This window comes from Dermochelys coriacea, chromosome 1 (assembly GCF_009764565.3).
Source record: "Dermochelys coriacea isolate rDerCor1 chromosome 1, rDerCor1.pri.v4, whole genome shotgun sequence".
Classification (NCBI taxonomy): Eukaryota; Metazoa; Chordata; order Testudines; family Dermochelyidae; genus Dermochelys; species Dermochelys coriacea.
This window is the reverse complement of record NC_050068.2, coordinates 255,225,945-255,238,587: the sequence shown is the minus strand read 5'-3', so window position 1 is coordinate 255,238,587 and position 12,643 is coordinate 255,225,945. Positions and strand designations below refer to the sequence as shown.

Below are 12,643 nucleotides of genomic sequence, written 5' to 3'. Positions count from 1 at the left end.
GGTGCATATCAGAGTCCACACTGGCATGGAATAATTTGCTTCAGCAACATGAGAAAAGTGAAAATATGCTGCTAATTTTTGTTGCTTGGATTATCATATTGACAAGATAATGGGATTCTCCCAGGCTGAAGTTTGTCCCTTGCAGAGAACCAGAACGAGGCCTATGCACCAATTAAGTCCCACTTAAGCTCTCTGGTGAGGGCTTAAGTAGGACTAAAGTGATGCATATTTTGTGTACTGGCCTTCTGTATAGGCCAGATCCTGCTCCCTTTACCTACACAAACAGCCCCTCACACTGTAAAATTAAAATTCATAAGCATTTTCATCTTAAATCCAGGGATAGATTAAGACAATGTAGGGGTTGGCTCCAAAAACACTGCCCCTTCTAGAAATATATAGGTCCTTGTATACCTCGATCTCCCTTCTCAGATTTCTGCATACAATCTCCTCTCCTTGATGCCTTGCCACCTATAGACTCTTTGATCTCCTTACATAATCCCCTCCAACCCAGACAGAATTTTAGGATCTAATTTTGTTCATGTTGTTATAAATTAGGAGTAGCTCCATTGTAGTCAATAGAGTTACACCTGTGCAAAAATTGTTATGAAAGGAGAATCAGCCTCTTAGTTTCTCACTGATTCACTGCTGAGTCAAGGCCCCTCAGACCTCTGGAGCAAGAGCTCAAGGATTTATGGATTCCTTCTTAATCTGCCTCTGCTTAAATCCCATCTTTTTTTTTAATATAAAAGTTTACATTGGGACAGTCCATAAATTCTCCATTTCCCATGATGTTATAACCTGTTTTCTTCATTTATGTCTTGTACTTTAATGTTCATTCTTAATTATCTACTTGAAACTACCAGAAAATATTTTCATTTATGTGGGAAATAAAATTTAAATAATTATTCCCTCCAGATACAGTTTAGTTATAGTTTTGTTTGCATATCTCATAAGATGATTTGTACAGCCAGAACAATGTAATATTGACTGTGTAACAGTGACAAAAAATCCCAATAGCATATATTATTACTCAGCTTTCCTATAGTTTTGCTATTGGTGCCACTCACACAAACTGGAATCATGTACATCTCTTGTGTGAAGACTTGAAGCCAGTGGCATATTTTCAGCAACAGCTTCCCAATGACAAGTATTCCCTGTGGATCTTGTCTGAAATTAAGCTCAGATTGATTAAAATGCTCTGGTACAAGCACAAGAACTAGCAGTCAAGTATCAGAGGAGTAGTCGTGTTAGTCTGGATCTATAAAAGAACTAGCTGGATGTATGCAAGTACACCTGTTTCCCAACAGGTAATGTCAAAATGATTTTATCTATAAAACTAACACCCAGGAAGTAGAAAAAAGTGCTGAAGGAAGACTGTCTGTTTTATACCTGAATGCCTTTGTTATGCTTTTTAGTTTGTCTTCTTCACTGCAACTTACTTGATACAAAACAAAGTTTATACATTTCAATTTATTGTGTTAACTGTATACTGCAATAGAATAATAATAATATAAAAATATCTTGCATTTATAGAGCAACTAAGGAATCCAAAATATGCTACAGCTCAGAACATTTATGATTTTTTATGGTTATAAGGTTGTTGTCTGTCCTTTAGAATGTGGCATCTGTCCCAGTATGACAGCCAAAAATTAGAGCTGGATTTAATCTAAATTCTTATACCATATCCATTACCATGGCATCTGTGTGCTGACTAATGAATGATACACCAAATGGGGGGAAAAAATCCATTGTTTGGTGTTAGAAAACTAGACTCAAATCTGTGGAATGAGTTCAGTGCTCTCACCCTGTTTCTTGGTGTTTCTGTGCAAAGGTATCAGAGGCAGGTTTACAATAGCTGCAGATCAAAATTAGTGAAATGTACAAAGTATGAGAAGGGTGCATGGACCCTGGAGAAGGTTCCGTTAAGAAGTGTTAAAGTGCCATGCTTAATGCACCTCTTTCTCCCTGAGACTGGAAGAGTCATTCTTTGATTTCATGATGTCTCCAGTAGCTACCGGTAACCTGAAGATGGGAGCTCTGTAACTGCTCCCAATTGCATGGTATGGCAGTCCATTAGGCTTCCAGTGGATACAGGACAGTTGCCTTAGTAATATACTGACAGATAATAAATACTCTCAGCATAGAAATAATGTCTTGCCTTTTGGATGAAATGTTTTTTAAAAGCTGTATCCATTGTTCATGGGTTGTTCGAACATTTTTCTTCCTAATATTTATTACAGCACATCAGACATTCAGCACACATCTCTCTGCAGACACAGGTGAATTTCTCAGGCAATTGCACTTAATATTATCACTGGCCTACCTAGACATTGCTATATGGTTTAAACTGGTCTTTAGATATCAGTTTTCTAAAGGGGTAAAGTTATGTGACTGCAATACAGGGTGGAGGATTGGATGGTTCAAGGGCTAGGCTGTGATATAAAGATCCGCTCATTTCGGTTACTGGTTTCAATACCGCTCAGGCTGATAGTGACCATAACTTGTTATCATTTGATTGTTGTTTGATGGCCTGTGTGAAACAAGGTGATGGTTTTAATGACATAGACACCTCTCCAGTAGGAACTGGCCTTATGTCACTACCAGAACTGACATTAATTCAGCAAAACTATCAGTCTGTCCATATGACAGGTTCCAGGACTAATATAACAGATGGTGCTGCAGAGTGCAATTGAAACTGTGACACTCTATACTCGGGGGAGTGCTTTGTAACCCCCATATTCATCATTTGTATATGATGGTGATATTTCATATAAAGCATGCCAGGTAAGGTATCATCGGAAAGGTTATGATGTGTTGAAATCCACTGTTCTAAATATGTATATCATTAGTGCATATGAAGTTATGAGGTTGTGTTGTATGGTTGTCACTAAAATATGCTATGAGTTGGGGAATTGCCCAGATATTAGCTCCCCAAAGACAACAAGTGAGTAAACAATGCCCAGGCAGATATTGGACAACCATCAACAGCCGTTGTCCAGCAAGGGAGTTACAATTCAATGACTTCCTTGTAACGCACAAGTCCACAACAGGGAAACTGCTCAACTTTGCCTCAGCAATGCCTACCAGACAAGCCTAGACTTGTGTTATCCAAGCACATGGGCTGAGGATATAAAATGGGGGACAGAGGCCACATGGTTTGTCCTGTCTCTTTTCCCACCTACGCCAAAGGCAATGAGAATGCTGGAGCTGAGGAGACTGGTCCCCAGGCTAACAGGGAGAGAGCCTGCAAATGAAAGACTGTACCCAACCTGCAGTATCCAGTGGGGAGAGAAAAACTGCTTAGTCCAGATATTAACTAGTCTAATAAGGTTGAGAATTTAGACTGTGTGATCTTTTATTTTCCTTTGGTAGCTACTCTTTTTGCCACTTACGGTCATTTAAAACTTAGCTTTTGTAATCAATAAACTTATTCAAATGTTTATCCTTAGCAGTGAGTTTGACTGAATTGCTTGGTAAATCTGCTTAGGTTACAAAGGCTGGTGTATTGATGAAGTGTGAACCAATTAATAAACTTGCTTTACTCAAGAAAGGGTCTTGAGCAGTGTGATCTTGAGCATGGTGTATTCCTGGGATACAAGGCTGGGTGCTGGAGAGATTTGGCTGGTGCCTTTCTCTGTGTGATTCATGAGTGGCTCTGGGAGCATTCATGCAATCTAGCTGGGTGTGGAGCTCCACATGGGGTTGTACTGAGTGGTAACAGCACCTGGAGGGGTTTGCTGCTTGTCACCAGTAAGGCATTGTGGGAGACAACCCCAGATCAGTGAGTTAAGGGGGCACAGTGGTCTCACAATGCCAGGTTGTACCCTGGGGATCCCATCACAGAGACATATTCCAAAGTTGTAGGGAGGACAAAGAGGAAAGAAATCTGGGAAGTCGCCTGCCATTTTCCATGAAGGAGTAATGTAGAAAGAGGTTCTTTGGGGCTCTATTTAAAACTGGCATTACCTGCTTTAACAGAACACTTGCATGCTTGTAATTGTGCAGCTGAGTTTCTGCTGAGAAAGGTAAAAAGCAGTAGAGACAACCAGATGAACCATTACATAGTAAAAAAATGAGATCAAATTATCAAGCACAGAATCCTAAATCGCTTGTTACCAGGTTTTTCTGTCCCTGCCAGGTTCTTACACTGGCCTGCTAGTCTAAGTCTCTTTAGCACTACAGATATACCCAGCTATAAAAAGAGTTAGTTGTTCAATAAAGAACATGACAGTCCCTGGAAAATGTAGAAGAGCTGGATGATGTCATTGTCTCAGCCATGAATGATGCTGAGGGATTATATCCTCCATTAAAAAGAACTGATGGATTTGTAATGAATGACTCTTCCAATCATGAGGGTATTTTAGATTCACCTAAGTACTGATTTTTTAAGATCAAAAGGTGGGAGTGCAGACAGCAAGACACCATCAAGCCTCTTCCTGCACAGACATCCAAACAAATATTTAATGATGCCTCATTTAAGAGTCAGGCATGATCAGATTACAGATGCTTATAACCATGTTTCAGAGAACTGCTAACAGTTAACCATAGTACAAGGGAAGCTTATGGATTGATTTGAGCAGCATGTGTGATTTATATACATGAGTCCTAAGTGATTATGAGCTACAAGGCTATTCACATACATTAAAAGATTCTAATGCCTTAGTCAGTTTTTCCCTGTGTAGTGTTTTATATGTTAGAAGAATACCATGTCTCAAGGGTATAACTAGGAAACCATGGACCTGTGATAAAAGCGCTGTGAAATGTAACCCCCTGGTGACTATAGTCAAATTACAAGAGGTTATTTTGCCAGTTGGCTGTTGTATTTTTGCTATATTTTTTAATTATATAGGGAACAAATGATAGGCAACTGTGAGTGACAAGGCTAACATTTTAAGAAAGAATTATTACTATTGTACAGTGCACAAAAGTGTGCAAAGTACCTTACAGTACCAATAAAGACATAGACCCTTCCCTGAAGAGCCTGTAATCAGAGGACAGAGCCAAATTTTTCTATTCCAGACCCCAACATGAAAGCATTGCTTTGCACCTTGAAATCCCACCCTGCCTTTTTTTAAAACAAATAAAAGTACTGTAGGGAATAACCATGCCCAGCCAAGGGACTAGAGAATTAATACTTCTTTTCCATCTCTAATTTCTGTGACGCTATCACATTACTTCACAAGTGTGATTTCATATTTCTGTATCTCACGTTCCACCAAAGAAATGACACCAGTTTTGTCAACTCCTGCAATTTTATCGGCAGGGAGGTCAGAGCGCAAAAAGGAGGTTGGGTGGCATGGGGCACAAGGCATCACAGGGGAGGTCAGGTGGTGCGGGACCTGGTGGAGTGGTTGCATGGCACAGGGTGCAGGAGGGAGATCAGGTCACGTGTAGTGCAGGGAGGATGTTGGACAGCACAGGGCTTGGCAGGGAGATCAGGTTTTGTCGGGTGCAACAAAGAGGTCAAGGGGTGCAGGCAAGTAAGGTTTTGTAGAGTGCGGCGGAGAGGTCAGGCAGCACAGAACATGGCAAGGAGGTTGGACAGGGAAGTTGGGGGGGTGGGATGTGGCGGGGAGGTTGGGTAGCATGGGGCCCAGGGTGTGGCGGGGAAGACAGGTTGTACAGAGTACGGCAGAGAGGTCAGGTGGCATGGTCACAGCTGGGAGGTCATGCGGGGCATGGTGGAGTGGAGCAGGCTGCGGGTGGGCAGTTGGTCAGGATGCAACAGGATGGTCAGGTGGTACAGGGTGCATCTGGGTGGGGCGCAGTGGGGAGGTTGTGCAGGGCCACGATGCGGCTCAGAGGTCAGTGGATTGCAGGATGCGTCAGGGAGGTGATGCAGGATGCAATGGTCAGGACGCAGTGGAGTAGTCGCTGATGCAAAGCGCAATGGGGAGGTTGGGAGGGGCAGAGAGGTTGGCTTGTGTGTGGTGGGGCAGTCAATGGCACAAGGCATAACAGGGATTTCAGGATGCAGCAGGGATGTCGGGTTGTATGGGGTGCGGTGGGTAGGTTGGGCGCAGCAAGGTGGTTGGGTTGCATGGGGAGGGGAGGCTGGGTGGGGCAGGATGGGATATAAGGGGGAGGCTGGGTTATGTGGGGTGTGGAGGGGAGGTTGGTGACACAACAGGCTGGTCATACAGGATGTGGTGAATTATTGGTAGCGCAGGACATGGCAGGGAGGTCATGTGGGGTGTGACAGGGCAGTCAGTGGCATGGGGTACAGTGGGAATGTTGGTAGCATGGGCGGTGAGTGATGCACGGCACGGTGGGGAGGTCGGTAGTGCAGGGCAGTGGATGGTGCGGGGCACGATGGGGAGGTTTGTAGAGTGGGGTGGTGGGTGGTGCGGAGGGGAGGTTGGTAGCGCAGGGAGGTGGGTGGTGCAGGGTGAAGTCAGGAGGTTGGTAGCACAGGACAGTGGCTGGTGTGAGGTGCGGTGAGGAGGTCGGTAGCGCGGGCCGGTGGGTGGCGCGGTGCATAGTGGGGAAGTTGAGAGTGTGGATTGGTGAGTGGTGCTGGGTGGTGGGGAGGTTGGTAGCATGGGGTGGTGGATGGTGCGGTGAGGACCAATGTGACCAATATCAGCACCAATGTGGACACAAGAACAAATGGGTATAAACTGGCCACCAGGAAGTTTAGACTTGAAATCAGATGAAGGTTTTTAACCATCAGAGGAGTGAAGTTTTGGAATAACCTTCCAAGGGAAGCAGTGGGGGCAAAAGATCTATCTGGTTTTAAGATTCTACTTGATAAGTTTATGGAGGAGATGGTATGATGGGATTTTGGTAAGTAATTGATCTTTAAATATTCATGGTAAATAGGCCAAATCCCCCGGTATGGGATATTAGATGGATGGGATCTGAGTTACCCAGGAAAGAATTTTCTGTAGTATGTGGCTGGTGAATCTTGCCCATATGCTCAGGGTTTAGCTGATTGCCATATTTGGGGTCAGGAAGGAATTTTCCTCCAGGGCAGATTGGAGAGGCCCTGGAGGTTTTTCGCCTTCCTCTGTAGCATGGGGCATGGTTGACTTGAGGGAGGCTTCTCTGCTCCTTGAAGTCTTTGAACCATGATTTAAGGACTTCAATAGCTCAGACATGGGTGAGGTTTTTCATAGGAGTGGGTGGGTGAGATTCTGTGGCCTGCGCTGTGCAGGAGGTCAGACTAGATGATCAGAATGGTCCCTTCTGACCTTAGTATCTATGAATCTATGAGGAGGTTGGTAGCGCAGGTGGTGGGTGGGATGGTGCGTAGCAGGGAAGTTGGCATCACTGGGTGATGGGTGGTGCGGGGCACAGCGGGGAGGTCAGTAGTGTGGGGCGGTTGGTAGCGCAGGGTGGTTGGAGGTGCGGAGGGGAGGTCGGTATTACGGGGTGGCGGGTGGTGCAGGGTGCGGTGAGGAGGTCGGTAGTGCAGGATGGTGGGTGGCACAGTGGGGAGGTTGGTAGTGAGGGCAGTGGGTGGAGTGGGGCGGTGGGTGGTGCAGGGTACTACCAACCTCCCAGCCGCGCCCTGCGCCACCCACCACCCCGTGCTACTGACCTCTCTCCTGTTTAGAGATAGAATAAAAAGCCATTTCATTTATGGCTTTTTAATGTCTTTTGAAGATTCTGCAGCTTGTACAAGTGCTTTAGTTGGAGTAGATGGCCTCTGCAGTATGTATAGGAGAGATTAGGGTTACACTTTTCTCTGAACAAAGCTTGTGTTCCACTATGTCTTCCAGAGAAGTTTGTAGCTCCATCAAATGCACAAGCAGTCATCTGTGTATGGTTCAATTTATAAGCATTTAACTCTTCTAAGATGTCACAGGTGCAGCCGATGTGTCTTCTATAACCTGAACATCTAGAATGCATCTACTGGCCTACTATGGTCATCAAGATAATATATGCAATGACTTAATACTTGATGCTTATTTGCATTGGTGCGTTCATCAGCCATGCATGCACATATTTTGAGTATGGTGGGAGAGTTCTTCACTTTTTCAACTGCTGAGTCTTTCACTGTTGCACTGCATGCTTCTAGAGCGTCAGCTGAGTTTTTTCAGAAAGATAGCGAGCATTTGCCAGTCTTGTTCGAAACCAGTGTCCAACTTCAGGGTTAACAAGTGACAATGCACTTAACGTTGGCCTCCAGTTTGTAGTATATGGTGTCTCTTGCTTAAATAGAAAGTATGATGCAACAGCCATGTTGGTTACATAAACCGAGTTGTGTCTCCAGCGTTCTTAACAGCCTCATTAAGTTCTTCTAAAATTGGCTTTGACAGTGACTGGCTTATAAGGCTTTCTGCATGTTGATCCAGTCCAGGGGCATGTTGTTTTTCAGCCTTTCCATATAAGTTGTCAGTATTGGCTTATCCAATCAGTCTGGCAAACCAAGCTCCTCCACTTTTACTATATAAATCCATGATGTGCCCACATCTTGAATACTGCGCGCAGTTCTGGTCACCCCATCTCAAAAAAGATATATTGGAATTGGACAAGGGACAGAGAAGGGCAACAAAAATGATTAGGGTTATGGAACAGATTCCATATGAGGAGAGATTAAAAAGACTGGAACTTTTCAGCTTGGAAAAGAGACTACTAAGAGGGATATGATAGAGGCTTATAAAATCTTGACTGGTGTGGAAAAAATGAATAAGGAAATGTTATTTACCCCTTCACTTAACACAAGAACCAGGGGTCACCCAATGAAATTAATAGGCAGCAAGTTTAAAACGAACAAAAGGAAGTATTTCTTCACACAATGTATAGTCACCCGTGGAACTTTTTGCCAGGGATGTTGTGAAGGCCAAAATTATAACAGAGTTCAAAAAATAACTAGATACATTCATGGAGGTTAGGTCCATCAATGGCTATTAGCCAGGATGGGCAGGGATGCAACACCATGCTCTGAGTGTCCCTAGCCTCTATTCATCAGAAGCTGGGAGTGGATGACAGGGGATGGATCACTCGACGATTTCCTGTTCTGTTCATTCCCTCTGAAGCACCTGTAATAGTCACTGTTGGAAGACAGGATACTGGGTTAGGTGGACCATTGGTCTGACCCAACATGGCCATTCTTACATAAAAAGTAATTATAATAAAAACCTTTAGTACAGAAACTCCCCAAGATAATGACCTCTTGAGATAGTGATGATGTGAGATAATGACCTTGGTAAATAATACATTTTAAAAATCTTGGCCTACTAGGAAATGTATATTTATATAAGTTTCCCAGTTACAAATCTAGCATTCTGGAGCGAAGTCACTAAAACATAGTCCAATGCTCTGGCCGCTGTTGTTTGTCGTGCCTCCGTTTACTCTACCGCTCCATTCCCAATGGCTCTGTACCATCACTTTCTGCTGCCACCTGTCACTGTGACCTCTGTGAGCTGGTGTCTCGAGGTTCCACCCAGCTCTCGGTGATTTCAGCTCTCAGTGGGGGAACCTCGCTGCTAGTGCAGGCTGGGCTGTCTCTTCCACAGAAACACTGTCCCACAGCAGGTCTAAGCACTTAGACCTGATTATCACCGATTTCAGCTCTCGTGGTCACTTAACAAACCAAAAGACCCTGTCTATGGAACCTAATCAGCTCTGTCTCTAAACAGGAGAGAGGGGCAGGTCAAATAATGCCTGTGACTCTTAGGCAGAGCCACGACCAAACAAAACACCTGTACCCCACCCTCTCTCTCTCTCTGCACTAGGATATGGCATCCAAACCTCCTGCGTAGGGAGTGCCATTCAGTTGAGGGTGACGAGTGCTTCATTTGTAATGAAAGAGGTGCCAGGCTTCAAGCAAGTTTGTTACTTTCATAACCGATGTGACAAGCCCAGAGGTCCCAGGACTATAAACTGCCATGCCTACAAGCCCTAGCACAAATTAAGCACTGAGGGAGACCCCCTCATTCAGGCAGGCTAAGCACAGTTCTGCTGCCCTTTACTCATACATTAAGGATAACACATTTCATGACCCACACATTTAATACTTAAGTGATTTATAACCAACACCAGCCAAAATTGATCACTTGGGCAGCACAGCTCCGTCTGCCGGATACCTTAGGCAGAGAAGGCGTCTTCCCGTAAATACAGTCTGGTCCTGAAACCTTTCCCCCGCCCCGGCTCATCACTAGCCATCAAGGGAGAGCTCATTCAGACCTTGCTTATAAATAATAATTTGAGATTAGTGGGTAGGCCAATATAGCGGAAACAAATGTGCTGCCATCGCCATAAATAACAGCTGTGGGAGGAGGCTAGTCTTTGTTCAGACTTTTCAAACCCATTGTGCTTTTTCAGGTACAAGTATTGTCTCATATACTGTGTATGCTTTTAAAGTGTGTATTAACGTTTCCATTAAAAAAAGAACAGGAGGACTTGGGGCACCTTAGAGACTAACCCCTTTATTGGAGCAGAAGCTTTCGTGAGCTACCGCTCACTTCATCCGATGCATCCGCTGAAGCGAGCTGTAGCTCACGAAAGCTTCTGCTCCAATAAATGGGTTAGTCTCTAAGGTGCCACAAGTCCTCCTGTTCTTTTTGCGGATCCAGACTAACGCGGCTGCTACTCTGGAATGTTTCCATTGCAATTCCAATTTCCAACCAACAACGGAATTGGCAGCATTGCATGTAACGGGAGGGGGGGGGGGGTTGGGGAAATCCCTGGACTGGAGGCTGCCTGGGGCGGGGACAGCGGCGGGAGGGGAGCTCAGCGCAGCGGAGCGTTGGGAGGGGGAGGTGGCGGGCAGCGGGAAGCGCGGCGGTCGGCACGCGGCCCCAGCGTGGGGAGGTGGCGATGCGACGGGAAGAGCGGCGGCGGCGGGGACGCCGGGGGAGGTGGCGGCGCTGCGCGAAGAGCGGCGGTGCCGACGCGGCGGGAGGTGGGTACCCGGCGGGAAGAGCCGCGCGCGGCGGCCGCCGCCGAGCGCTTCCTGGATGCCGCGGCCGGACAAAGCTGAGGCGGCGCCGCGGGCCGAGGCCGGCGCCAGGCCCCCTCCCCGCGGCGGGGCTCGCGCCGCTCGGCGGCCCGCTGTCTCCCCGCCCGGCCCATGAGGCCGCTGCGGCTCTGGCCGGGGCTGGGCTGCCGCTCGCTGCCGGGGGCGGCGGCTCCCCTAGAGCGCGGCCCGGGAGCCCGGCGGATGCCCGAGCGGGGAGCGGCTCCCGGCGGGAGGGCGGGGGCTGAGGGGCCCGATGCTGCGGCTGCCTGCGGGAGACGCCCGGCCCGAGGCCCGAGCACCCCAGGTGAGCGGCGGGAGGGGAGCCGCGGGTGGCGCCTCGCCCCGCCCCGCCCCGCGCCCGCCGGCCCTGCGGCCCCCATCCCGGCCCGGCGATCCGGGCCGGGTGCCGCCGCCGTCTCCGTCTCCCTGCTTGCGGCCTAGGAGGCCGGTCCGGCCGCCTGCCGGTGTCCGTTTGCTGGGCCTCGGGGCGGGGCGGGGCGGAAGCCCTGGCCGAGCGGGCGCGGCCACCCCGGGCAGCGGCGGAGAGAATCGAGGCATTGACAGTCCCCCGCGAAACTGGCTCTGTAGCTGGGCCCGGCTTTACCGCTTCAGAGCTAGACCTCGGCCCTGCCCGAGGTGTCCTGCACCTGCTGGTGCCGGCTGCTGGGCGAGCCTCCCCTGCGGGGGCTTTCCGCAGCCACGTGAGCTGCGGGGAGGGGGATGGAGGAGCAGGACCTCCCAGGATGGGAGCATCCCTGGGCAGACTTCCTCAGCAGCATCCGAGCAAGAGAAGAGCCCCGGTCCATGGAAGTCAGCGGGAAGTGGAAGCACGTGCATATGTTTGGTCAGGATCGGCACTTGAATCCCCAAACTGAAAACTTGGTCATGGGCGTGCGTGTGGATTTGAACTTTAAAATGACAAGGAAAACGGGTGTTAACCTACCTGGATTTGACATTTTGTTGGCTACTTCTGCAAAATGTTTTCCCTTCCAATTTTCTAAGCGAATTAAATGCTGGTGATAGGTGCTGGATTGAAAGTCTTGGGCTTGGTTTGTCAACATGAGTAGGTAAAATAGGCAGTGACAATCCAAATTGCTGCCCTCAATCCTGCCAAGTATGTGTCTGCTCTGTTTTGGAAGGGACCCCTAAATGGGATGAGAGAGTTTAGTTTTAGTGTCCATGTTTGAACTAGTCCTTGACTTCTGCTGAGACTGTCAACTAGTGTGTAGTGTGATGTGTACACATGTCCATTAAGTGTACTGGCTTGAATACCTATTAATTACTCAAAGAACAGCCATCCTATGGAAGTGAATTTGTCACTACTTTCCAGGGCCATAGTGGACCAAGGGCTTGTCTGCACTGGCACTTTACAGTGCTGCAACTTTCTCGCTCGGGTGTGAAAAAACACCTTCCTGAGCGCAGCAAGTTTCAGCGCTGTAAAGTGCCAGTGTAGATAGTGCTACAGTGCTGGGTGCCATGCCCCTCGTGGAGGTGGTTTTTTTGTGGTTTTTTTAGCATGGCTTATGTAGTCATGGCACAGCGACTACACAAGACATGTTAAAGTGCTGCCACTGTAGACTAGACCTTAGTGAGTTGAAGGTTCTGTACCTAGTTGAGAGACAAGTGGGTGAAGTAATATCATTTATTGGACCAGCTTCTGGTGGTGAAAGAGCCAAGCTTTCAAACTACACAGAGGTCTTCTTTAGGACCTGAGGAAGACCTCTGTAGCTCCAA

At 47.4% G+C, this 12,643-nt stretch overlaps 1 protein-coding gene across 6 annotated transcripts in view; it reads left to right on the top strand.

Moving 5' to 3' along the window:
• Nucleotides 1–10,712: 10,712 nt before the first annotated feature.
• The window catches only part of PRDM4 (PR/SET domain 4), a 32,357-nt gene continuing 30,426 nt past the window's right edge, over nucleotides 10,713–12,643 (top strand). The window contains exon 1 of one of the 6 annotated variants that reach the window (XM_038385925.2): nucleotides 10,713–10,852. Coding sequence is in view for 3 of the 6 variants with exons in the window: in XM_038385748.2 (XP_038241676.1) it covers nucleotides 11,653–11,753 (101 nt within the window). In the remaining 3 variants the exon portion in view is untranslated. Of the gene's footprint in view, nucleotides 10,853–10,957; nucleotides 11,214–11,408; nucleotides 11,754–11,862; nucleotides 11,973–12,643 lie in introns of those variants that run through there. The other 5 variants (XM_043519845.1, XM_043519850.1, XM_038385748.2 and 2 more) reach the window with 5 other exon arrangements.